Source organism: Aquila chrysaetos, chromosome 11 (assembly GCF_900496995.4).
Source record: "Aquila chrysaetos chrysaetos chromosome 11, bAquChr1.4, whole genome shotgun sequence".
NCBI lineage: Eukaryota > Metazoa > Chordata > Aves > Accipitriformes > Accipitridae > Aquila > Aquila chrysaetos.
Window position 1 is genome coordinate 24,619,330 of NC_044014.1, and position 26,299 is coordinate 24,645,628.

General features: G+C 36.5%; 1 protein-coding gene and 1 long non-coding RNA gene across 7 annotated transcripts in view; both read left to right on the forward strand.

Moving 5' to 3' along the window:
• ADK (adenosine kinase) overlaps nt 1–26,299 on the forward strand; it is a 298,730-nt gene that overhangs the window by 30,470 nt on the left and 241,961 nt on the right. For 4 of the 6 annotated variants that reach the window (XM_030030964.1, XM_030030968.2, XM_030030965.1 and 1 more), the window contains exon 3: nt 6,032–6,085. In XM_030030964.1, the coding sequence (XP_029886824.1) occupies nt 6,032–6,085 (54 nt within the window). Of the gene's footprint in view, nt 1–777; nt 789–6,031; nt 6,086–26,299 lie in introns of those variants that run through there. The other 2 variants (XM_041127400.1, XM_030030969.1) reach the window with 1 other exon arrangement.
• Nucleotides 9,315–11,092, forward strand: LOC121233652. Its single transcript, XR_005933574.1, has 2 exons — nt 9,315–9,728; nt 10,189–11,092. It is a non-coding gene; the product is annotated as an uncharacterized LOC121233652 (long non-coding RNA).

Here is a 26,299-nt window from a genome sequence, read left to right on the forward strand (position 1 = left end):
ACATGTGAGCACCAGTGTCCCACAAGCTGGTTGTCCTAGTTTTTACAAGATTAATAATTAAGAAAAACCATAAGAAAAAGGACTGTACTTCTTTTTTTAGAACAGTGAAAGTAGCCTTAACATCACCTGAAAGTTGAAGCAACATCATTGCTGAATCATTCTTACGGAAACTTCTTTAGATTAATCTGAAATACAAGACGACTATACTGAAGTCCTTAAGGTTTCTTAACGGCTTTGAAAATTTATGAAAAAATGCTTCTGCAGAGCTCTGTCTTAAAATGTCTTGTCTTTTATTGATGAAGCATAGCCTAGTATAGCATAAATACTACTTGTCTTGTCCAGTTAATACAACCAACATGCTTCAGGTCTCTGACAGAAATCACCCTCTGTTCCTTTTTTTGATGACTTTTCTGCAAAGTTCAAAGAACATGTTGGAAGTCCTACCCTTTCATACATTCCATTTTTAATCAATCTGGGAAATACTTAAAACAGTAACTGCAGCAAAGCATGTCAAGTACAATAAGCTTATGGAATAGCAAAGCCCAAGTGCATTTAAAGGGGAGCAAGGTTTGCACTGTGGCAAAAAGTTTTTATTGATTTGTGTATCAAACAAGGCAGAGGAATGTGTGCAGATATATGTTTAGAGCTTCCTAGGTTGTTTTACTGTCACAACTTTGTATTACTGAAACAGTTTTAATCTTTTTTTTTTTTTTTTTTTGTGCTGACTACTCACATTGATGGTTAATGCAAAAAAATTCTTTTATTTCTAGCATCTTGTTCCTTCACAAGTATTCTTGAAAATATTGATGAAAATATTGCTCTGATATGTATGCAGTTTTTTGTACCTCTTTGTTCTGTGCAGTCTGCATGATGGAGATTTTGTCTTGGCTATTCTGGCCCAAGCAGCAGTGTATATGTCTGTGCTGATTTTTAGTTTAATATATGTGCAATTTTTAGCTATTGTTTCTATATAAGTTTTTGCTTAGGTTGGTGGATTCAAGTCAGAAATTTTGAAAGGTGAATTAATTTTGAAGCTATGAAAATACTGCCATTTTAAAAACATGTTTGCTCATCACCAGTTTTTATTTTGGGTTTTAGGACAGGTGAGTTCTACAAGCTTTTGAGGAAACTCTTGTTCATAGAGCAGATCTGAACTTGATATTAATTTGGAGTTTTTCACCAGTACATTCTTAGCGTAGGCTGTATTTTCTTTTTAATTTGGTTAAGGCTTTGTAAAATTGGGTTCTGCCTGAAGGGAACTGTGCCTTATGGCTGTTTGTTACATTAAAAGCATTATTGTAAAAATGCTGACTACAGTCCAAACACATTAATTTTCATGCTCTCTTATATTAGGAGCTGGGAAATAAAAAAGTGTTGAGTTGTAGGATTACTATTTCAGAAGGATATTTAAAATGCATTGCATAAATCAGAGCTGAACTTGCAGGTTCTAGTATACTTAAAAAATGAAAAGCTGACATTTAATAAAAATGTTACATTTCTGCAAAAAAACAAAATTGAGGTGATAAACTTGTAGGTGAATGCTAGGGAAGTCATATACATGTAAGAGGAGAAGAGTATGCCACCTTCATCGGGTTTTTTGTAGCACTGTAACCAAATAGAACATGTTGGTCAGAGTTGTGTGTCCAGCTGTTACACACAGTAAAACTCTTCAAAGTGGTCTTGGCATTTTTTTGATAGAGTATATTTAGCTGTACGTACATACAAATTTCCTTAACACCATTCTGGCTGCGTATAATATCTGTCCTCAGAATGCCTGCAACAATCTTTTAGTCTGGGTCTGTGCTACTTTGTTTTCAGGCTTGTAGAAAGGAAAAATATTTAGGATTAATGTAGTTGTGAATTTATAATTAATGTTTTAGGGGCCTAAGTTTGATATTATGTATGTATCTGTGTGTACATAAAATTTAGTTCTGGAAACATAGCAATTAGGAAGGAAGAAACTAACATGAAGCTGAGATCTGAGTTCTGGTAGAGTTATTGGTTACAGTAAACAAATAAGGAAAAAAGAGAGGTTCAGGATAGCTTTGTCTTTGGAAGTTGAAAATGTCCTGGATAATTCAGTATTTCAAGATTTTTCTCATTGAAATATATCCCATTTGTTAATGTTCTGAAGTTATGGAGTTAGGAACTAATGGGAGGCATTCAAATGACCTTGCTCAGCAGGCTAATTTAGACATTCTGTATCACTATGCCCCATTGTAGTGAAAGGACAGAGAGACTGCTTTTCCAGAGTGTGAATTGAAGTTGGGTCTTTGTTTCTTGATGAAACCTAGGGGGCTTAGCTTGCTCATTTGTCCTGGTAAATTAAATGCCTAAACATGCCTTTTTGTAACCAGGTTGGAAAGAATACTGTTTAAAAAAATTATCTCGACGCTGAAAAGAGTAGTGTAAAGCACTGTGAAACTTCTCATTTAAACTGGATTAGGGGATGGATGGTAGAATAATGATCTTTGTTAGCACCTATCTACAGCTACCTCACTTGAGCTTTGATCAGAATAGGGTATGTTGGAATGACTATGATACGATGACATCTAGAAGTTAGACCAAGATGTTGTGGCTTAAGAAATTCCGTAGTGAACTGAGTGTGGGGAGAAAGCTGCTGTCTTGCAGAAGTGGAATTTTTACTCAAGGTACAATCAGCCTATTGGACTGTCAGAAGCCATCAGCTGTGATGCTTAGAGGCTGGGATGTGTGTATCTGGGCAGGCAGCTGCACCAGTCTGGTGGAAATATGCAGCTGTGTGGTGTGATAATTGCTGCAGTTGGGGCACTTTTTCTGTCCATCTTCATGACTGTGTGCAGCTGCCATTTTGAAGGGGGTGGCTGGAACACTGGCTACTCTTCCAGCAGATTAAATGTCTGAAGGACATATCAAAGTGTTTAAATGTATCATTTTTGAAATGTACTACAGTTTGTTTTGACACTTACCTATACAATCTTTCTGTAGACCCTTGCATGTTTTTATTCTTAGGCCCCTTTTTTGAAACAGGATCTTGAGCAGTGATGAAGAGACCGTTAAGACTTTGAAACTGTATCACAGTTTGGTACTGGATAGTTGAAAAGAATAATCATTATTTAATGTTCTAGGATGTTTTGAACTTTGAATTTCACAGGGCAGAAAATAGAAAAAAGTAAAGTTGTGGTCCCTTCAGTTCCTTTGCTCACTTTCATAACATATTTGCTTCTCTTCTACTTACTAGTTTAATGCTAGATATGTAAACGTATAATACATGTACAATATGTTGTTCTGGTTGCTTAGATTGTTTTAAATGTCCTTATTTAAATTTTTTTGACTGCATATCTTTAACTTCAATTTTGCATTTAGTATCCTTGGCTCCTAAAATGTTTTTTTTAGAGAAACTCTCCCAAATCTAACCTTCATCAGTTAGGAAGAGCCAACTGGTGCTTATCAATCTTGCCTACGAAACACATGTTGGGAAATATTATGTAAGCTGGTCACTGTGCTAGTTGCACATTTAAATTTATTAAATACTTCAGCAGCTGTGTATGAAATATAATATGCAGCCTGTCTTAATGTATGAAGTACTAATAAAAGTTTGAACTCTACAAGTCTGTTCCTTTATAGGAAATTTCCTTTGACAAGTTGCTATCAAAGCAATATCTTTAGGGGTCAAGGAAGAATATTTGAAAAATGCCATATTCATGGTGAAGAAAGGGGGTGGTGGTGAAAAAAATTGGGTAGGCTAAGGTTCACCAAAGGAACCATTCTGCAAACCTTGGGGTAGCAACTGTGTGCCTCCCGCACCCCTCTGTGGTATGTCAGTAACATACCCGAGGCGAAAATCACACATCTGTTAAACAGCATTCCCATTATGTTACATGGTTTCTGTTGTAGCTGATTTACTAGTCTGAGTAAGTAGTGAAGGGTTTTATTTGGTTTTTTTCCTCTAAATAACTGTGGGGGTTAAATTGTGGTTTTAAAAAAAAAGAAAAGTGAAGAAACAAGGAATCTGGAAGCTTTAAAAAGCTCAAGTATAGATATTATTTCTATATCCTCAGCAGATAAAATTGTATTCAATTCTAGCTGAAGTAGTCTGATTTCTGGTCAGAGGAAAAACATGCAGTGTTATTTTTAGTGAAAAATGGTGATGACTTTATGTGGGTATATTTTTTAATGGGCAAAATTATCTCCATTTACAAAATGGATTGCATATTAGCCAAGGGTATATCTGTCTATGACAGGCAGATCCTTTTAACAAATGACCTGATTTCGTTTTAAGTATGATTGCAAGTTGCATAAGAAGAGTTAGTGTCATTTGACTTCTGAAAGATATTCCTTTTAGAATTTCCTGGTAGCTCTTTGCTTTTTCTCTGATACGTAAGTATTTTCTATCAATAAAATGCTTATTAAGACATGACAAATTGAGATATTGGGGAGGTGTAGCAGCATTATGAAGAGACTGGTATCGGGCTAGTCCCTTTTTCATCAAAGAAAAAGAGCCTGATACTGTTCACTACAGAAAACATTGATTTGGAAGTAAATATAAGATCACAACAGTTAAAATTTGTGGCTTAAAGACTGATAGTATGGTAAACTATAAAGAAGACTTGGCAATTAAACCAAGTGACCCAAATCTGTTATTGAACAGTGTGTTACAGTATAGTCTGCTTCCTATAAGAGTCAAATGTGAACCCTGCATTTAGAAAGAGAATGTGGATGGACCCCACTGTATCCTGATTAGAAGTGACTACATGAAGGGTTTAGCAGCAAAGTGGATAAATGGATGCAAGTCAGCGTGATACTATGGCAAATAACCTAAGGCAGTCTCTGCATATGTAAACAAGAAAAATAGGTCAGTCAGTTGGTGTCTTGTATGTTTGAGTGCAGCATTGGTGAGCTTGAGAATGTGTCCGGGGTTGATACTGCATTTTAAATGGATGCTGAAAAATCAAGTTTCAGAGAGTATCATCAGAAAATGCTATAAGGAATAGAGAACATACACTTTATCTGTTTATATGAAACAAAAATCAATTTGCAAGATAGCTTGATTGTACTTGGTTGGTGACCAGAATCTGTCCTCAAGAGGAGTAATCTATGGTTCTGCAGTTGACTGGAGCAAGGAACAAAAACAGAGGGCAAAGGGACAGGGGGAACTTTCTGCCTTCTGCAGTGTGAGCAATTAGCTGTTTGGAGAATTACCAAATGGACACTTGACTTTTAGCTGCTTCCATTATGTATGACTGTCTTACAAAACAATCAATCAAAAAAACCCAAAACAAAAAACCAACCCAAAAAACCAAACCCTGCAGAAAACCATAGCAGTTAGATTTGTGGAATATTTTGAGATGGCAGAAGATTTTGCTCTGAGGCAGAACAAAAGTGAGGTTACTTAAAGGTTTTCCAAAGTGAGTGACAGTGCAGCCTGCAACATGACTAGTAGTAGCCTGTGCTGGGGGAGACTGGGTTCCTTCTTCCCTCTGATTCAGACAGTGTAGGCTACCTATTCTGTTAAATTGCCTATTAGGTTAAGGTAGTAAAGAAAGTTTCTCTCAAGCTCTCGCTTTCATCAGAGGTTGCCTGTATGGACTGCAGAAATTTTCCTGAATAGCCTGTTGTTAAAGTATATTTTTTTTCTATAAAATATTTTTGGTATTGATTATAATAGTTTTATCTGGTACAGGGGGAAACACTACAGCTGGTTTTAGTGTTCACGTTGTCTGTATTCCTGTAATGTTGTGTCAGATCCAAATTATAAGATCAACGTACAGTTTATGGTATGAAGTACGATGATTTTGGATATATAGTAAACCAAAGTATCTGATATAGTTTGAAGCTGTGATATAAAGCAAAAGTTTTGTGTGATGTTAACTTTAATAAACACGTAAAAATTTTTTTGGAAAACGTTACTGTCTTTGTAATACCTGAGGTACCTGAATCAAGAAATATTACTTAGTTTAACAATATGCCAGTTTGAAACTAGAAAACTACATTTTATGGCTATATTCTCAAAGGACTAACTGCTTTATGTTTTGTGGTTTTTTTTCCTAAGGTATGGGCTGAAGCCAAACGACCAAATTTTGGCAGAGGAGAAGCACAAAGAACTGTAAGCTCTTTTATGGTGATACATATACATGCATGTTACATGTATTTACTTTTCTATGTACATACATATCTTATTATTAAAGACCTGAAGCTAAAATTTTGTGTTTTCATAAATAGCTTCTGCTCTTCAGTATTGTCTGCTGTAGATTACACAACTTGTCTGAAAACTAATTGTTTGAAAAAAAAAAAAAAATTAAAAGTCTTTTTCCTTGATTTGTTTTAAAAATTCTTTTCTTAACTGCGGTTGGTACACATGCAATTTAAATGTCTCGGTGTTCATCCTAGTTGGTTTTATGTATGACAGTGGTTACACTGACAGCTAGTGCCTGCCTGCAGTATGTCTATGTGTAAGTGAAATGTTTGTTTATATCTGGCAGAAATGAAGAAGAAGATTTTTTTTTTTTTTTTTTTTTCCAGGTTCAGTGTTGACTCATTATTTTAATTTGCCTACTCGTGTGATATCATGGCCATTCCCACCTTCACAAATTGACATCAACACAGTTGGGCTGTGGTGTGGAATGTAGTTAAGAGTCACCAGTGTCCTGTCAGTTATATTGAAATTTGGCTTGTTTTGGCTAATCTGATTTTGTAGCCTAAAAACTCTTGTTTCTGGGGAAAAAATGTTCTTTTGTCTTGCAGGAGAAGTAGCCATAGGAAGCTTAATCAAACGTTGCAATAACAGCATATTCAATTATTTTGCTCCTTCATTAAAGATGTGACCAAACCAAAGAATCTTGAAGTTCAAATTTATTCCGATTTTTAGATAGTCTTCCATGGTCAGGCAAAATAACATTTATTTTTTTTATTTTGGCACACTATGTACTAAAAATACAGAAGCTCTACGACTGAGTTGAAAGCAAATACTGGGTACTGTGCATAAGCATGTGTATATATATTTGGAAAATGCAAAGTAAAAAGACTGGTAGGCGTCTGCATATTATCTAGATATGAGGGAGAGGTATTCTGAGTTAGTATGCCTGGTTTTGAAGCCTTTGTGGGTTTTGTTCTTGTTGTTGGTTTTGTGTTTGGTTCCCCCCCCCCCCCCCCCCCCCCCCCCCCCCCCCCCCCCAGTTATGGTAGCTTTTAAAACAGATACTGAAGTTCTCCCAGTTACTGACTTTTGAACTGTATACATGTTTTGAAAGTGGAGGGGACTTAGAGCTTGGTATGCTTTCTGTGATGACCTATTAGTTCAATCAAGAGTTACTATATTAAATAGGTGAAAAGTACTCACTAAATAAAAGATGGCACAATTGGAACATTCCTGCTTTTGTATGTGTAAGCATACAGGTTACATAAAGGCAATACTGTAATACTTTTTATTTCAGAATTTAGTTTAAAAATTCTCTTGTTCTTAAAGCTCTTCATTAAGTGAAGTAATTGTGTCTTTTATTACTGCTGTTTTTAATTACTGCACATTAATACCAGTGGCTGAAGAGCTATACGCAGTGCATGAACTCCAGTTTTCTTCTTGCCTCATTCACTCACTGTTCTCTGAGCTGCCTGAAAAACGATCTGTGTGAATGTCCTCTTTGCCATCCCTGAAATCTGTATTATGTAACTGCTTTTTTTTGAAGATAGATAGTTGGTATGAAAGACTGTAGAAAATGCTTCACTTGTCAGCCCTTACATAATTTTATTCAGTGTCTTCTCCATGATGACTAGCGGAATATTTATGTAAAAGTCGTATTTCTGAATAAGGTACAGATTTTTAGGATTACTTTCACATTTCTTCCTTTCAGGATAGGGAGTGTGGGGTATTTGGTCCCTTTTGTGTGCATCTGCATGCTTAGATATAAGAAAAACATCTTTTTTTTTCTTTTCTATTTTAAACTTTCAGTGCTTGCACATGATTGTCTGTTTTCATTATTACACTAGCATTATTTTGCATTATTTCATAGTATCCCTAAAACACTTAAGCAGCTTATCCATGTGTAAGATCAGGTAACTGTTTCAGATGAATTAATATCTATAGCTGTGAGGTTTTCCCATGTTGAAGGTTTGGATATTTCTCAGTAAGGACATAGATTTCAAACAGTAAAAATGTATTCTGGTAACGAAGATTTAATTCCTCTGGAAAAAGAGTTATTTGCTAAAAGCCTTAGTGATTAAATTACTAGCCAAATAAAATTTTTGTGTTCTTTCAGAGGAGGGAAAAAGACATTTAACTTGTATTTGAACATCATGGTAATGTACCTGTGACGTTAAAACTGCTTGAGCTTCAGGCAAAAGACAGGCAACAGCAGTTGCCTTTGATCGGTAGATAAGACTGGTTTTATGTAGAGCACTATCTCTAATAACAGAGTACTTGTGGACAGCATAATTATGATTAACCCATTAAATGTGTTAGATCATTTAAAAAGATATAAGCTAGAAGTATTAAAATTACTATCATGTTGAGGGGCTAAACACAAGTTAAATGACTTACAGGTCTGTGTTTTGGACAGTGCAAGTTGTGCTGTGTACACAAGCTGTATTTGCACAATAGATACTGATTAAACAACCTTTTGATGTGAGGTATTTCATTTGAAGTAGTTTAAACATACTAAAATCCTGTTTGAGCCCTTTATTAGGTATGTTGCATATTACTTAATTGCATATTAGTTACTGATATGTTTACAGCATAGTCACTTCTTAAATGGAGGGTTAAACTGCTTTGATTAAATAAAGAAAATTCAGTAAAACTGAAGTTTTACATGAATCAGTTGCAACAAACCTTTCTTTTGTTTTTTTTATTGTTATCACTGCAGTAGATCCTAAGATGATTTGTATGCTGTTGGTTATAATGAAAGAGTTTGAACATGCTTTTGCCATTGACCTTGGCATCTTGAGTGTTGCTGGATACTTGACTGGGGAAAAACTCTCATAAGTCAGTGTCATGTTGTTTCAGGAGAGACCTTTGGAACTTTTCTAATAAGCTGTGTTGTCTTCTTCTCGGACCATGTTAACTGTACGGTACAGAACAGATTAAATAGTGTTGAATCTCAGAGCACTTTCAGTCCTTCAAGCTAAATTATCTGATTTAATTTACAGATGAGTCGTTAGATACTTAACTCTCCTTCTCTGATATTTAGATAGGCTTTCATATTTAAAAGAAGTGCCAGTTCTAGGGAACGGTGCAAGACAACTTACCACTAGGGTAATTGTTGCTGATTTGGTTATAAACTTATTCTTAGGTTCAGTGCCCTTATAACCAAGGTGTTCGTCTGAACCTGTCCTAATGTTTTTAAGTCAAATACAAAGAAAGTTAGGCTGTATGTGTTTGTGTTCAGTGCCAAAATCCCTCTGCTTAAAATATTTTATCTTCCAGTCTTTGAAATGTCATCAGCTTTTATATTGACTTACCTAGTAATGAAGACCTTTTTTGGCGTTCTTCCTCTAATAGTATCACAAGGATTTCTCTGACTGTCAGATGTCCTTCAGTTTCTTAGAGATCACTTCTATGTAGCTGTTCTTCATAAAAATCTAAATTCTGTTCAATAATGAATGCCTTATCTCCAAAGGTAATTGGGCCAGCTACACCCTGACTTGGCTTGATCCTGTTGTCCTTGAATCTTAGTTATCTGGAGAGATAAGTACAGTCACTAAGACAGACTGGAGTTGGTTTACAGGCATGGTATCGTACTTCTATTTTAAGAGCTAAGGTATGAAAGATCACCTTTTTTTTTCTCTTTCCTCCCTGCTTCCAATTCACTTTGACTGTAGCAGCCTTTTAAAATTGTGTCTTTTGATTAGTGTACATTTTTTTTATCTTAAAGGAATGTGTTCTCACTAAAGTTGTAAGTTGGTGCACATATACATTCTTTTCAGAATTCAGATGGAAATATCTAGCCCTGCCCCCCTCAGTCAATTCCTGAATGCACACAAGGTGGAGAGTTACTGTCCTGCAGCTCAGCCAGGAAGTGGAATGTGTGGAGGCTCCTTAGCCTGCTTCTATGTAAAATTAGCAGATTAGTTCAAACCATTTTAACTGATGATCAAGGCAAGCATGCCAATGTCATAGTGAATCAGATGAGCAATCATATTTGTTTTCACTGGTGAGTTTGTTTTTCTGCAGTGAGAATAACAAAGATGGGGGAACAGTAGTATCTTCCATTTGCACAGGTGTTTTACAAAGTAAGCATGCATTTGTGGCTGAAGAGATGTGCTGGAGATGTTTCCCACCTCCCTTAACCCAACTAACCCCCTGTGACTTTGAAGAGAGGAAAAACAGAGTTCTGTCCTGGAGATGTTTCCCACCTCCCCTAACCCACTTAATCCCCTGTTAACTTTGAGGAGAGGAAAAAAAGAATTCCATCCTGGAAGACTGCTGAGGAAACTTGGACATAAAAGGTTGGTGAGGCCTTAATGATCCATATGTTTTTCTCCTTCTGAGAGCAATAAATAAATATAAACTGAGAAAAATGGAAGTATCTCTCCTGACCATTTGTATAGTCCTTTTACAAGAATTGCTCCTATTTTTAATTCTCAGAATTGGACTGAATGACTTTGAAGGTCATGTTAACCAAGTATAGACTTCTTTGTGTGTGCATGCATGTGTTGTTGCCTAGGCTTTTTGGTGGTTTTGGTTTTTTTTACTATGGTTCCACATCAAAAGTTTTTGAGGAGAATAAATTCAAGCTAGCTGCAGCAAGTGATGGGGTGTGACCTAAGTTGTCTTGATATTAAAGTAGAAACACTTAATTTGTTTACCTAATACCCAATACAGAGTCCATTTTCACTGTGTAGAGTAGTGTTGGCAGAGGTGTTGGGGTTTTTCAAGTAATATTCTCTTTTACTAAAATATGGGCTGTAGCAAAATCTTGGTAGTGTGACTAGCTTGTATGAATAGGTGACTGAAATATATTCATTGCGAGTCTTAAAAGCATTGTTTGGAGTTTAGTGGTACCACTGAGTCTGTAAGCAATACTTCAGGACACTTGTTTTAATACAGCTTTGACTGCTGGTTGTACAACTTCATAAACTGTTTTGTTTAAGCAGTTTTGGCCATGATGGAACGCTTAATTTTTTTTGAAAGTTAGTTGAAGGAGAAAGTAGGAAATGTGACAGCTATTTTGTGCCCCAGAGCCACCTCTGCTTCCATAAAATATCTTTTTACAGAGATAAAGGCCATGAAGTGAGAAAGAGGAAGAAGATAAATCTAAGCTTCCTTTCTCTTCAGTCAGCTGTTTGATGTGTTGCAGTCAGAAGGGAGGGCGAATGTGTTGGTCTGCTGGAAGTTTGCTGATAGGAATTTGTTTAGGTATTTCATTCTTAGCTGCATACTTGCTATATGAATACTTTTTCATAGTGAAACTGAACAAGGGAGTGAGGGACTCTTAAGTTTGAGAACAGCTATTTGGGTGACTGATGCAGTTTTGAATTATCTGTACCATCTGGATTTTTGTGTGTGTGTTCTAGTTTTGCTTAGCCAGGGTGTGTGCAAGTGAGTATTGGAAGGGTGAATCTTGGGAGCATAGTAGGCCTGTTTCGGGATTACAGATGGCCCGTATGATCCTTTGGAAAGAGTAGAGAAATTTACAGTAGGGGTTTAGAAGTAGTCTGGGTATGTTAAAAGCTAGAGTGAAAGGAATTTGAATATCTTCATGGGAATGTTGTAGTGGAGTTTCCTTGTATTTGGGGGGGTTACCATGTGTAAATCACTATCGCAATACTTAAGTGCAAAAGCTAAGGGACTCAACCCCAGACCCATTTACTATGCAACCATGCCTGATGGCTCCACATGGAGTGAGAGAGATGTGAATGCTGGGGACATAAAGAGGTGCAACTGTCTAATGCTGTTGGAAACAACCAAGCTACAGTATTTTGTGCCACTAGAGGGTGTAGCTTATGTTCAGTAACTTTCAAAAATCTTTCAGTATACGTTGCTTTTAGGATTTGGTGTCCTGTTGGTGTGTAGTCTCTCTATAATACCTTTGTTTTTTATCCACCTGTTACCCCCAAAACCTAAAAAAGAGGGTAGAAAATTCTTTTGGGGTAAAGAGATACTAAAATATCAGAAATACAAAGCTTTAAATCTTTTGTTGCCGTGCTCGACATATGCTGACAACATAGATGATTTGTATGGTTGGGGTGATGCATGAACCTGTCACAGATGTCTGTCAAAGTTGTTGAGTTACTTTATATAATATTCCTCACTTGTAATTACATTTGAGTGGATTAGTATATGATATGAAATGTGATTTGACAATGAAGTAATGTGGAAAACTGTTATGGCAATAACAAGGTGCCCAGCTTTATGAAAAAGCTTAACAACTCTCATCTTTACACAACTCTTTTTTTTTAGATTTCCTCCTCATTTTTTTAGATCAAGCTATCATACTGGCCTGTTTCCTGGTGTAGAGGTTTATATGAAAACTTCAATAAAAATGTCTACTGTGGAATCGATACTCATTTTTACAAAATCTAGTATTTTCAGAATTGCTACAAATCGAAACTTCTAAGCTACTCTTTTTAATGAATAAATAGTAATTTAGAATAATCAGTCTCTTAAATTGCCACCTTCTCCAAAAGCAAATATAAATTCTGTTGTGTATTGACACTAACTATTCTATGACGTGTAATCAAGCACTTCTTTAAGTAAACTTTCATTAATGCTTGGGAATTCTGTGGAGTAACAATCCAGATGATGTGCTGTGGATATTTGAAAAACATGTAAATGTAATGAAAGAGATTGATGGTTGGGAAGAACTCTGCTGATCTGGAATGCATTTTGTTAATCCTGTTCCTTGGGTCGTTGGCTCCCTCTGTAGAAATTACATTAAATTGCAGTTTGATTTCTCTAGAATTGTTTTATCACTTCTGTGGTGTATATATAAAGGCTTGACTCACATGTAGAAAAAGAATGATTTATGGTTAGCTACAAAATTTCTATTACAGATTCCTCCCTCTATTTTTCCCTTCAGTTGTCTGCCTGCCCACCCCCCACCTAATTCTTTTGAATACAGCACCAATGCAAATTAGTGTTGCACGAATCATCTCATTAAATTCTTGGTAACAGACAATCCTGCGTAAAATTTCCAAAAAATAGGAATCTAAATATAGCAGAAGTGCTTTTTCCTTCTTTGATGGAGGCAGTCTTTACATCTGCTTAAAATTAAAATAAAAACTTGCAAGTGTTAATTATATTGTAATTTCATTTTGCATCCTGCTGTTGATGATATACGGAATCTGCAGGTTACTTATACAGGGTGGTAAAGATATTAGATCAATATTTTTAAATTGTGCTTATGTATCAGTGCAGTATTGTAATTAAGCCTTCTGCCTCTCTTTACGTTATTTTGTGTATATAGTGTATTAAAGCAGAACTTTGCTACGTAGCTTTATAGGCTCTGTTAGGATATTCTATTTTTCAAAATCAGAGTGAGTGAACGTAGTTGCTGTGGCCTAGAGTTGGTGGCAAGACCTGAGTAAGATCTGCTGTTCCTCTTTTTCCTTTGAAAGCTGATTTGGTACTGAAGCAGAGCTTGTTATTACTGCCAAAGTAAGTTACACCGTTTGTGTAATGCGCTACCAGAACATTACAGAATATGGATGTGGTTCTGAAAGTAATTGTTTCTTGAGTTGCTCAGGTGTACAGTTAATGTAGGCTTTTGTAGTAGGGGGAAAGGCTTGCTTTGATGTTTACAGTACTATTTCTAGGCTTTTCGCTGAAGTTTTGTATGTGCTTCTTGGATACCCAAGTATTATGCCCATCTTCTGGAATGTGGGCTATTTTAATACTTGAAGATGTGAGAGAAGGGATAACATGTTCAGAAAAATAGAAAATGGTGATGGGACCATGGACCTGACAAACAAACCAAAGTCTAAATAATTTCACATTCTAAACTTCCACAGTAATAATATTGAGAAAAATCTTGTAAGATGTTTTGCTGTCTTCCTAACAAGTGATTCTTAGTTTATGATAGCTATCATGGTGAAACATTGGCATTATTTTAACAATACCTTGCTTTTGTTGGGGAAGAACTGTGCGAAGGACATAATGATTTAAATGTCAACTTTAGTTCTTTTGTAAGTGTTCTTGTTGAAAGATCTGCAAACATCAAAACTTTTCAGGTGTCTGCTGTCTTTCTGATGCCTTACTGAGTAGTGACATCACTGTGTGCTACCACTGACATATTTGAAGACTGAGTTTTGAATATGCAGACTAATTTTTCCAGTGCTGCATATTTCTGTCACTGTATTCATTTCTTTCAGATAGAGAATGGGGTGCATACTTAAAATAAGATGCAATCTTAAGCTGCAGAGTATACAATCTTCTGGGATCACTATTTCTTAGTTAAGGTAGCTGGAAAGGCTTCTGCATCTTTGTTGCACAGAAGTGCACAATTTAGAGTTGGACATAATCTGTCTTTAGAGTATTAATTTTTGTGTGTTATGCAATGTAGTACTAAACTTGAGATTTTCTAAAGTTTAGAAATGACTAACTGGTCATTTTACTAACTTGGAAGATGTACCGTCTGTCTGTGTCTCTTAGAGAATGCAAATGAAGATACTGCTATGGAATGGGTTTGAGCCATCAGAGTAATTTATTTATGCAGCTCCTGCAGTGTATCTTGCAGCTTGAAGTATTCTGAGAGATAGAATGAGAGCTTAACTTAACATGGGATTTTTATTCCATTCTTTCACTGTACTTCTGATATGTTATACTTTGCTCACAGTCCTGTGGAGACAGCACTAGATACAGAAAAAAAAGTTAATACCTGCCCGAGCATTTTATGAAATTACATTAATTTCATTTATTTCATAAAGGTAGTGTGTGTGGAGGAGAATCTTCACAAAATCTTCTTTTGGCAGGTCCTTTTTCAGTTCTGTTTTTGTTCAGATTTTAATGAAATACACAGCAAAGCAGTGGAAATTGCGGCAATGTTTGAAAGCCCCAGAAAAAGGACATGCCGTCAGTACTGGTTTTGCCACAAGGTGGAGCTTTATGTGGTAGCTAGCTTCATGGCAATTAACTGAAAGCTACAGTAAAAGATGTAAAATGTCTAAAGCTTTAAGCCACTTTAAAGTACTTGGCAGCACACTGTTGTCTTTTTCTTTAAATACTTCTAAGCTTGAGATGAGGAGGCTTACTACTTTCATAGAGACTATTTAAAACCAATGAAAAGAAGAAATTTATATTTTGTTGTACATCATGTGTGTGCACAGTTTGAGCTTGAGATAAGATGCACCCGAGTACAGCAAGCAAATTGTGTGTGGGGTTTTTTTGTAACACAGACCACAACTGTATTTAGTATTCAGATTATTATGTTAACAGATTATGTTATAATAGGCAAAGTTGCAAAACCCAGAATGATAGTTTAATTATCTCTTCTCTGAACTCAGTTTTGTTTTGTAGGTTTTTGTTTTGTTTTGTTAGTGGCATGATGTGGTTGAGGTGATGTGCTTTAAAATAATTTACACATGTTGCTGGTATGATTCTCTGAAAGCTAGCCAATGCAAAAGAAAGTAAAAAAAATCATTATTTAGTTTATACTCACTTTTTGGATATTCCTAAGAGTAGATGGAGAATTTAAGCTTTCAATATTTTTCTTTTTAATGAAAAAATCTACTGTAACAGAAGATATGCTATAACTGAATTTTAAAATGCAGACATCTTTCATTTGACTTTTGAATAGCTTGAGGCTTTTGTGAACTCATAGAATTTTAAAAATAGAAGTTATTCCTTGGTGGCACCTGTGTGTGTGTGTGTTCTGTTTAAATGCATAAAGTTTGTACTTTATTGTTTCTTCAAAATTCTGTAAGAGACATAGTCAGGATATAATGCCACTGTTTTCCTAAGTAATCAGGTAATGAGCTGTGTTGTGGTGAAGTCCTGTTGTGCTCTTCTCGGACATTTGTGTGCTTTTCAGCGAATAACATGGTATATGTTTTTCCTAGTGCTGGGACTTCAATTTTGTCATTTAGAATCTTTTTTAGTGAGACTGTTTAGTACTGAATTGCCAGAGACATTCAACTGATGCCCTTGCTTGTTATGCTATTGTAAAAAAGTCGTGATCACATAAGATATTCCATTTCCAAAGCTGCTAAAGCAACATCACTCTCTTCACTAATTTAGCTTTAAAAGTATCCTCATTTAAACTTATAAGTGCCCAAATAAAAAATATAATAAGCTGTGTAAGTTTATCAGCAGCTGAAAGAATAGCGAAGTCTCTGTTGTCCATTCAGTCTTTTCTGGGTTAAGCTTAACCCCAAGAGTACCAATTAGTGCTCAGAATAGTGGTTTCTGCTGTTTTAAAGGAGGTGATCATCTATCAGAGCAGATTAAATGGCTTGTGTGAAAATAATTTAGTAGCTGTCCATTAATTGCCTTTCCTTTCATAGAACTTTAGAAAGAGACCTCAAGAGATCATTTAGTTTCATTCCCCTAATCCAGCTAGAAATACATCTTTGTCATTCCTGGCAGATATTTGTCTAGCCTCGTCTAAAGGTCTTTGGAAATAGTAAGATGTCAAGTGGAGATAGTGCAATCTTACTACATAATCTGTATTGGTGAGCTGCTTCATTCCCACTGAAAAATTCCCCCTCCCCGCACTAAATCTAGATTTTAATCTGTTCTGGATATGGTTCAGTTCTATTAGCTGTCCTATTCTCCACTGACACAGAGAACAGATTATTCCCTTCCTATTGGTTTTATTTTTATGTTCTCAAGTCTGTCCTTTTCTCCTCATCTGTAGACTGGAGAATGCAGGATACATCTCTTCCTGCAGCCCACATAATCTCAACTTCTTCCTGATCTCACTGCTTTCCTCTGGCCTCCCTCCAGTTGTTTTAGGTACTTCATGAAGTGTATTGCCAAAAATGAGATGCAATCTTCCAGCTGTGGCCTTGCCATGTGTAGTATGGACTTCCTAAGGCATCAAATTAAAACATATTAAACTCAAAGCTAACAGAGTGGAGAATGCTGGTTGATATGCCTTAGAACTAAAAATTAGTTTGTTATTAACATTCAGATTAATTAAGAAACAAGACTAATAAAAAACCCACTTGAAATTTACAGCATCTATTACTTCATATGTTTAGGATTTAGGTTTTTTAAGTTCAAGAGTAACTGCACTACTAATTAACCCCTATTCAAATACGATTAACCCCTCCCCCCCAATGAATGAATTCAGGAAAAGAAAGTAGATACTTCAAACAATTCAGATAATTGACTCTCAGAAGTCCTCTGGATACACTACATAAAACAACAACAAAATAATGTTGCATGTTTAATTCCTGGAAATGTTTCTTTGTGACTCAAATTTCTAATGTGGCTTCAAAGAATTAAAAATTGCTTTTTTGGAATGGCTGCTAGTTTGTGTTGTTGTTGGGAGTGGATCATTCTTCTTTGCCTCCTTGGAAGCAGGAGACAATGAGCTGAAGGCAGTTTGTCATAATTTTCAAATTGCAATGATCAAAGTTGTATCTAATTTATTTATGAAGAACAGTTCTTTGTACTTCTGAAGTAGGTGTTATGGATGAGCCTTCCTGTTACAAGAAATCACGGTACAAAATTTGGCAGTTCTGTTTAATTACAGAAGTTTCCCTTTGCATCAAATCTGCTGTAAGAGCATGAAGTGGCAGAGGGCTTGTAGGATGAAACACGGAACTAATGCCCATAAGTCAACTGAAAAGTGGAGAAAAAACAGTGAAGAGGGACTTGGATAGATTGCAGAATGCATAAGAATGGGATTGGAAAAAAAGGCAATGGTTTTAAACTGGGGAGCCAGAACAGTGCAGGATTGGCAGGACAAGGCCATATGGAAAGACAATGTGCATATATATTTGCTAGGGTAGGGATCTGTGCACCTATGCACCCCTACAGGCAAAAACATAGAGCCTGTAGTGTGAGGCAAATAGTGAGACTTAAGCCATTTTAGTAGTGTGGTGGAAGAGATCACTTGAAAAGGTTGACTGTCTGATTTAATGAGGACATCTAGAAGCCCCTGCTTAGCAGTGTAAGTATATATGTCTGGTAGGGATATGCAGTTTTACATTTGCAGGGAGATAAGTTTGTGTTTTAGTGTAAAGCTGATTTGCTTTCTTGCTGATCATGAATAGCATTGAAGACTTCCCAGGAAATATCTCATCTTCTGATCTACATACTTATATAGCTCAGTAATCATTGTATATGGGTGTCTCAGACATTTTAAATTTATTTGTCCTTGCAGCTTTCTGTTAGATAAGACTGTAATTTTATGGAATTGTGGCCAAAGCAAATAGGGAACATAGCTGGCTCCCAATTGCATGTGAAACTTGCTGCAAATTCAGAAGCTGTGGGCCTTAACCACTGAGCCATCTGCTTATTCTGAAGGGTGTCTCCTGCCCTAATACCATACTAACTGTATGATCAGATGACCTTGCTTTACAAGAAGTGGAAACAGCGACTGACACACTGCAGCTTCTGTCCCCAAACCAGTGATCACAGATGGAGTGCAGCTGCTGCAAGGGATTCAGTGGTACCTTCTGGTCACATGAGTCAGCTGGTGCAGTTGCAGCTGCAGATGCCAGTGTCTCTGCTGAGCAGCTGAAACCAATATACATTATTCAGGCTGGTGCAGGAGTGTGTGAGAGGTGATGGAGATAAACTCCCTGTGCCAGTTAAGCATCTTAAGCACCCTGCCCCCAGTACATGTGGCCTTGACTTGTCTCTTTAACTGATGTAGCTGGCTCTGATCGTGAGGGGATTAACAATAGAGCTGCAGCCAGTGAGAATGTAAGGGTATTAATTCATCTCAGTTATTAATTTCTAATATCTACATAAACCAAAATGAATACACACACACCTTCTCCCATCCTGCTTGTCCTAGATTTAGGTCAGCAACTTATGTGCAGCTCTTGTATTGGACTATCAAAGACAGGAAGATAGAATCATTCTTCCACTGTATTGGAAAAAGTATTTTGGGAAATTCAGTGTTAGTGGAAAAATGTGTTGAGTGCTTTAAGCTGGAAGTGAATATTTAAACAAGATATACAACTACAGTAAACACTGTGCTTCTAAACTGTAGTGACAAGTTATCTTACAGATTTGGTGAAAGCTGAGATGGGCTATTCTGATTTGCCTCTGAACTCATATAACTTTTCTGAAGTAGGTGATCTCTTCAGCTAACATTTCTAGCATTCAGCAACAGTGAAACATGTCTGTATGCAACAGTGAATAAGCCTAGGATTCCCTTATGTTGGCATAGTCCTGCAGTGATTTCTGAATTCTTTAAAAAAACCAGAAAGTTTTGGGTTATAATCTTAGCAGCAGCTATGGGAATATTTTGAAACAGCAGCTGTCTTAAAACTTCCCAGTGTGTGAACATCCCACTTCACAATGAAGAGAAAATCATGCCATCATCGTTGTCCAAATAATGTGTTAGTGGTTGATATAATTTATGGGAGTCTTTCCTTAGTTGGAAGGATGTGCCTGTGTCAAGGGTTGGACACTGAACTATTAAACTGTGTGAGTCTCTGTTTGTTTATTGTCTCTACTCTGAGAAAAACACCCTGCAAATGTCTTCAAATCAGTTCTTTCTTTCTCTATTCTTGTCATATTGGTTATTGCAGATGGCAATTACTGTACAGCAACCTTTTTTCCCCTTTATTTTCTTTTGTGATTTCTTTTGGCTCCGTCACAGGTGCTTACCATGAGTAGAAGTCACTATTCTGGTACCCAAAAATATAAAATACTCTGTTTCCCAAGGAAATGAGACATCAACCAAATAAATAGAAGGGAGAAACCTAACTGAATATGAATTAAAAAAAAATAGAGGGAGGAATAAGCAGGCATAAAATACACAGAGAATGGTTGTTTGGGGTTTTTCTTGGGGGGGGGGGAGTGTTTTGTTTTGTAGTTTTGGGTTGGTTCGTTGGGGTTTTTTTGTTTGTTTGTTTTTAGTATATACTGAGAAGACACTGAATTATTTTCTACCTAAAAAGTCATAAGGAGCTGCCTAGTTCAGGAAAAAAAGATTTTCAACCTTTATAGGGAATACATTAGTAGGATTTCAGCATTGGAATAAACTTGCATTACAGATCTTGTAAACATTACAAGTTGCAGAATCTTACATTTGATACTTGGAAGTTCAGTATTGTTTTTACACAATTATTTGTATGTGCAGTTGCTCTTTTCAGACGCTTTGCTACTACTGCATTTCCCACCAAGATCCCTATTTTCCTGGGGGTGCTGGCTGCTCAAAAAAACTGCAATTAGAAGTGGAAATACCCTACTTAGCTGTTCTACAGTTGCTCCAGCAGGATCACTGTAAGTGATGTGAGTGATGAACTTCTTAAAGGGAAGATATTGCCACTGGATGGTGCTATTGTTATGTTATTTAACTTGCATTCTGTGATAATGTGGATGGCATGAAATCTCCACTCCTGTCCTCCCCAAAGATTTTGTAAAGACCTGCTGCAAGCAAATGCTGTGTATACAGGTCACAGTACCAATAGGAGAATAGTCATCCATAACCTGTACCTTCACAGAGGTTGGGCAAAGGTAATTCTGTCTGGTGTGATACATATTTGAGCTTTGCAGATGAATGTTTAATACAAGTTTGGATGACAGCCTGCTGCTTGGTAATACAGTTGTTTTTATGGAATGTGATGTTCTTGAGGAATGGGACATATTTGAGCCAATCAGCACCGTGAAATCTGCATATTCATAATACATCTAATTATCCAGAAAGAGATGCTGAGTTACTGAAATTGTCACTTTGAACAGTTTCCTAACAAGGGGACTGTCTTTTAAAACGGCAGGGGTTACATAGTTAGCTACCTATTACATTAAAAAAAAAAAAAGTTTTGACTGTTTTATGCAAATATACTGCATTACTTCGTATAAATGAGAAGGTAAATCAGCTTTTGAAAGCCCTTCATGTTTTTTGAGGGGGAGAAAATGAATTCTTCTTATAAATTTGCATTTCAAGAAGTAAATAACTACTTGAAAAGGTGCACCTTCTTTTAAAGATTGCAGTTTGATAAGCTAGAGATTTGAGAGTTAAAATGGCTTTAGAAATTTTTGAAATTAATCTTTGAATATGCTATGAACAATTGGAAACGTACTCCAATTTTCCTATAAGCTGGTTTAAAAACGAATTATTTCTTTGTGCTTGCTCTTTCTCCCCCTTCCATTTTCTTTCACATATTTTGACCTGTTGAGGGCAATTGGAATAAATTTTTTTAAAGAGGTATAGGAGAGGAAGGAAAAAAAATATATCCCTAGAACCTAAGAAAACTATTGCTGTCAGTCCTGACTTCAGAAGAAATTATGAGATTTGGCAAGATAACCTCTTGTGTGTTTGTAACCTATCTCTTTTACCAATTGAGCTATCCCGTATCTGTCTTCTAAAAGTTCTTAAGCTCAGTGAGGAATATCATAACCATATTTGACAGGGCAGCAAAAATGTGCAGGATAATAAGTTACTTCAGGTTTCAAGCAAGTTAGTGGCTTGATAAAGAAGGGAGTCCCATGGAGGGAAGGGCGGGTAGAACTCGGACATTATTTGCTCCCAGCAGCATTATGTCTAGTTGACTGGAATGGCCTATAGGTGCTACTCAGTCAACCATGATGCAGGGAACCCCAAATCAGCAGGTCCTTGCTTTTTATCAGTCAAACAGCTAGGGTACTGTGGTGGGAATTCAGGGACATGACAGAAAAGTAAGGCTATTGCGGTAGGAACTATGGAATATGCTTTCTTAAGAAACCAGACTTCATTATTTCTCTGATCAAGAACCATAAGAAGCAGTTTTATATTCAGCAGGTATACCTTTCAGGAGGCTACTTATTGGGTATGCTCATTACTTATTGAAATCAGAACCTGTTTGCTTGCTCCATCTGCACCTGGAAGACCTTAGTTTGTTTATGATACACATGCTAAGTCTGTCCTGGAGTTCTAACTTTCATTTTAATACTTGTACTTTTCTAAGATAAAAGTAGCTATCTGGTTTTTTGTTTGTTTGTTTTGTTTGTTTTTTGTTTTTTTTTTTTTTTAAATTTCTTTTACTAGTCAGACAACCTGTTCCAAGTCTCTGTTCTAACAGGCATAGATTTCAGTCTGCTTCTTTTGGTGCAATTATTTCATATGCTTACTGTTTATTTTTTCCTTTCTGTCTCAACCCATTAATGCTTTTACTGTGTTTATTTTGCTTGCTGTTGTAGTGGTTAGCTCTATTTAGCATGGACATTGTTGATGGTGACTTAAACTTTTGAGATAACAGTAAGTATATACTTATACAAAGCAATGCTGTGTATCTTGAATTCTCTGAGACAAGGCAATTCTCTTCCTAGAGCTCTGCTCAAGAACAGGTGTTGGTATAAGGCAGGATGAAGTTAGACTGTGAGGAGCTGGCCTGAAGGGAAAACAAACTGTTTCTGAGAGAAGTCTTGGAAACTATTCAGAGGCTTAGGGACATGGTGCAGTACTATTGGGTCTAACTGGAGATCCTTGGTGCCAGGTGGGGAGCAAGACAAGGTGCAGGGAATCCCTGCTGGAAACTGAAGTGCAGCAGTTTTGACAGGAAGTTGGCCAGCATACTTTGGAGCTTCATGTGAGGTTTTTACAGCAGTGGTAAGTGGTGTTGATCTTACACTTGAAGTGTCTGTTGGGCTGAAGGCTTTGGGATGTACTTACTTGAAATGTGCTATCTATGTATAGATATGTTGCAGGTGGTAGAAGTTGAAAAGAGATCCAAAGTATTAGGCTAAGTATGTCAAAGACGTAATCTAAAAGGATTATGAATTAATGGATCCATTTCTCTTGCACTGAGGCTTGAGAAGATGAAGAGATTTAATTCTAGTTCAAAATCCCCTTTGTTATTACTCAGTTCTCTGCACAGCAGCTGGTAGAAATGTTTAAATATTTTTAGTAGAATATGTAACTCTTCATGCTTGGTACAAGTGAATGGATAGCTAAAGATACTGTGGGTTGGTTTTTTTTTGTTTTTTTTTTTTTTTTTTTTTTTTTTTTCCAAATTTCCACTCTCACTTAAGTTTCTTAAAATCCCTTGGAATTCCAAAAGAGCTAAAATGCTTAAAAGGAAGTAAAGATCTTAACTAATGTTAATCTTACTGCATCTAAAGGCACTGCAATGTAAGCCGATGACTCCTTTTACTGTGATATATTTTTATTTCTTCATCTTCTGAATACCTGAAGATTGTGTTTCAGAAATTAAAAATGGAAAAATGCCTTTGCGTTGTTCTTTGTGTCCATCTCCCTGAGACAAACTGAGATCGTCTGCAAGATCGAATACCTGCAAGAACCTGTGTTCTTGTAATTGAGGTTGGGAAGCCTTCTGTGGAGTGTTTATTGGACAGTGTCATGTCTGTGTGAGTTATTAATGAAATTTGATTAATATGTTTTATGATTTCATTGATGATACTTTGGTTAACATCACTTGCAGAGTCAGGATAAAATAATCTGTATCTTAACCGGGGGTGGGGTGGGATGGAATGTATCTCTCGAGTTTTTTCAAATTCTTCATGTTATGTGATAGAACCAAAAATGAACTGTCCATACAAAAAAGTTTAAGTAGTTGGAATGAAATATATGAATCACTGTAGCTAGGTACATGATTCCAGATATACATCAGTTTTTCAGGGTTTTTCTTCTTGATTATCGGATCTGCATGTGAAAGAGTGATTATGTTTATTATGTGACTTCTACTATGCCCTCCAGCTTCTGTAAGAAATAGCTAAGCAGAATTATCACTTGTTTGAAGGAGTATGAATCCTAGATACATTCCCACATGGAATTCTTATGTTCAGTGCGTCATAGGTCTGTCTCACTTAAATTCTTATTACTAGAGATTCATTTTCTGACTGTAATGAGGTAACACATCACAAACTCATGTTTTAGTCAGTGTGATTGTGAATATAGATAGGGTGTTCAACAACCAAGATGTAGTAGTAGCATATGTCTTTTTTAAAAATTATAATGTACAGTAGTCGTGGTAGACTTCATAAAACAGATATTGTTTCAGAGCATCCAGCTTCATTTGATAAATGAAGAGTATTCTTTAAAGATACCATCTGTTCAGGCCTCATGTTTTTGGGTCCAGTATCTTCTTAGTGTAGATTGATGAATCTTCTCTGATTATTAGAAGTCCTTTCTCCAACTTTTTTCCAGTTTTCAATTTATTTTAACCTTTCTTTCCCAACTATCATTTTTTTGCTTTCTTGATCCATTTTCTTACATAAACGCAGTTAGAACTCAGGGTTAGGCTTTAGTGCCCCATGTTACCTCTTTGCTCTTCCTTATGACTTTGGATACTATACAAATTCTCTATCTTGTAAGAGTAGAAATCCTTAATAGGTGTATTTTAAGGAGAGGGAAAACTGGCCTTTTATACTGCTCCTCTGATATCTTTTTTTTTTATATATCCTGGATTCTTCTTCATCTATTCTCCCTATCAAAGTTGAGTTAAATCTGTAAGATGGCTTTAATTTGTTATCCTGTTGTTCCACTCTGAAAGATGGGCTGCTGGAGTTGTCTCATTTCAGTCATGCTATGACGGGCTCCTGTCTGTGGGAGCTCTGCCTTTCACTGTGGGGAGAGATATGCACAAGTAGAAGAGGAGTGTGAAAACCTTGGAGTTCTGCCAGAAACAGCTTGCCTCATATGCTGTCCTCTTCTTCTGGTGTAAAAACTTCAGTGTTAGAGATGTTGTCCTAGGCTTGACAACAGCCTACAAGTATCTTGATAGGGAGAAAAAGCAAAGTGTTGGGAGTGTGTTTTTTAGTATAAAAGAGAAGCAACCCAAGATTAAACCAATCTGGGAGCTTAAGACATGCAAATTGATCTAAAATGAGGCATGCTGAAACTGGTAAGCTGGTTGGATGAAGGAACGAAAATCCTGCAAGTGGTATCTTGACAATTATGAAACAAATTATTTTTCCTTGTTAAGTCCTTAATAAACTGGGGCAGGGGAAAGCATATGCAGATGTTAAATTTTGCATTAAACCCCCAAAGCCGCAATGAGAGGGAACGCAGTATGTAAATTTCTCATATTACATCATGACTTGTCTCTGAATACTTGGCATTATTTAAAACAACTTTGTTGCATTGGACGAACTTTGATCCTAATGAGGAACATTTGATCATATTAAGTGGAGACTTCAAACTGGTGTTTATCTTGAAGAAATGTTCGCAAGTATTATATGTATATCTAAACAATCTAAAATTACTATTTTTAGTGTATTACATGTTGATATGCAAATTTCTGTTAGCCCAAAGAGTGTATTTACTGCCTTCCAAATTGTACTCGGTGTTTCAATTTCTCCTAGCAGAAAGAAGCATTCATTTTATGGACTTTCTTTTTCTTCCTGCTCTTTCATCATGCAAATGTAGGTTTGGAATGAGGCTGTATAGGCTTGGCCTTAAAGGATGCAAAGTGCTGTTAGCCTAACCCTTTCTGGTGCTGGTAGAGTGGCAAATCATTTACTCCAAGCAATGTACCTTGCGGGCAGTCCCTGCTATAGCCTTATCTCCTCTGAGTAGTCTGCAGTGAAAAGGCGAGATTATGTCTATGTTTTTGGGAGAAGAGAGTATCATGGTTGTCTGAAGTATAATGCTACCTATAATAGAGTTGGTTACTACAGCTCTGTAAATCAGCCCTGTTCATGTAAATGCCACTTTTGGGTTTAAGTAGACTGTAGGTTATCTGAGCCAGTCAGTGGTAATACATAAATGAAGGGTGCTTAATTAAACTGACTTATTGGATTTACATACAGGAATAGTAGTTGGGAAGATGGATGTTATATATAATCTTAAAAACACAGCAGGGAATTAGCCTTTGAGGGAAAGACCCTTAGCTAATCTGGATGCTGCGTGGGCAGACTGAACTAACGTGTTCCGTAGATGCATTTATGTTAGTGTCTAGTTTGGATTTCCTCTACTTTTGAATTGAATCGTCCAACTGTCCCCACTTACTGCACTTGGCTTCCCATTGTAGAGTGATCTCCAAGCACATGAACTGAATTCTTTTGGGGCAAACAAAAGAGAAAGCATGCTCCAGGAGCATACCCTATCTACCCCAACTGCTGTGACGAACTCAGGCTATGGGAGTAGGCAAGAGCTAGTCTGACAGATGCCCTGAAATATTTGTACAGTGCATGCCTACTCCTAAAACCAGCTAATTGTCTGGTCTACCATTGGCTCCATATATGCAAGCTTGCAATTATTTTTAGACCTAGAACTTCTTGGGGCAATGCACTATCCATCGATCTATCTGCATAGTTATGATGGCA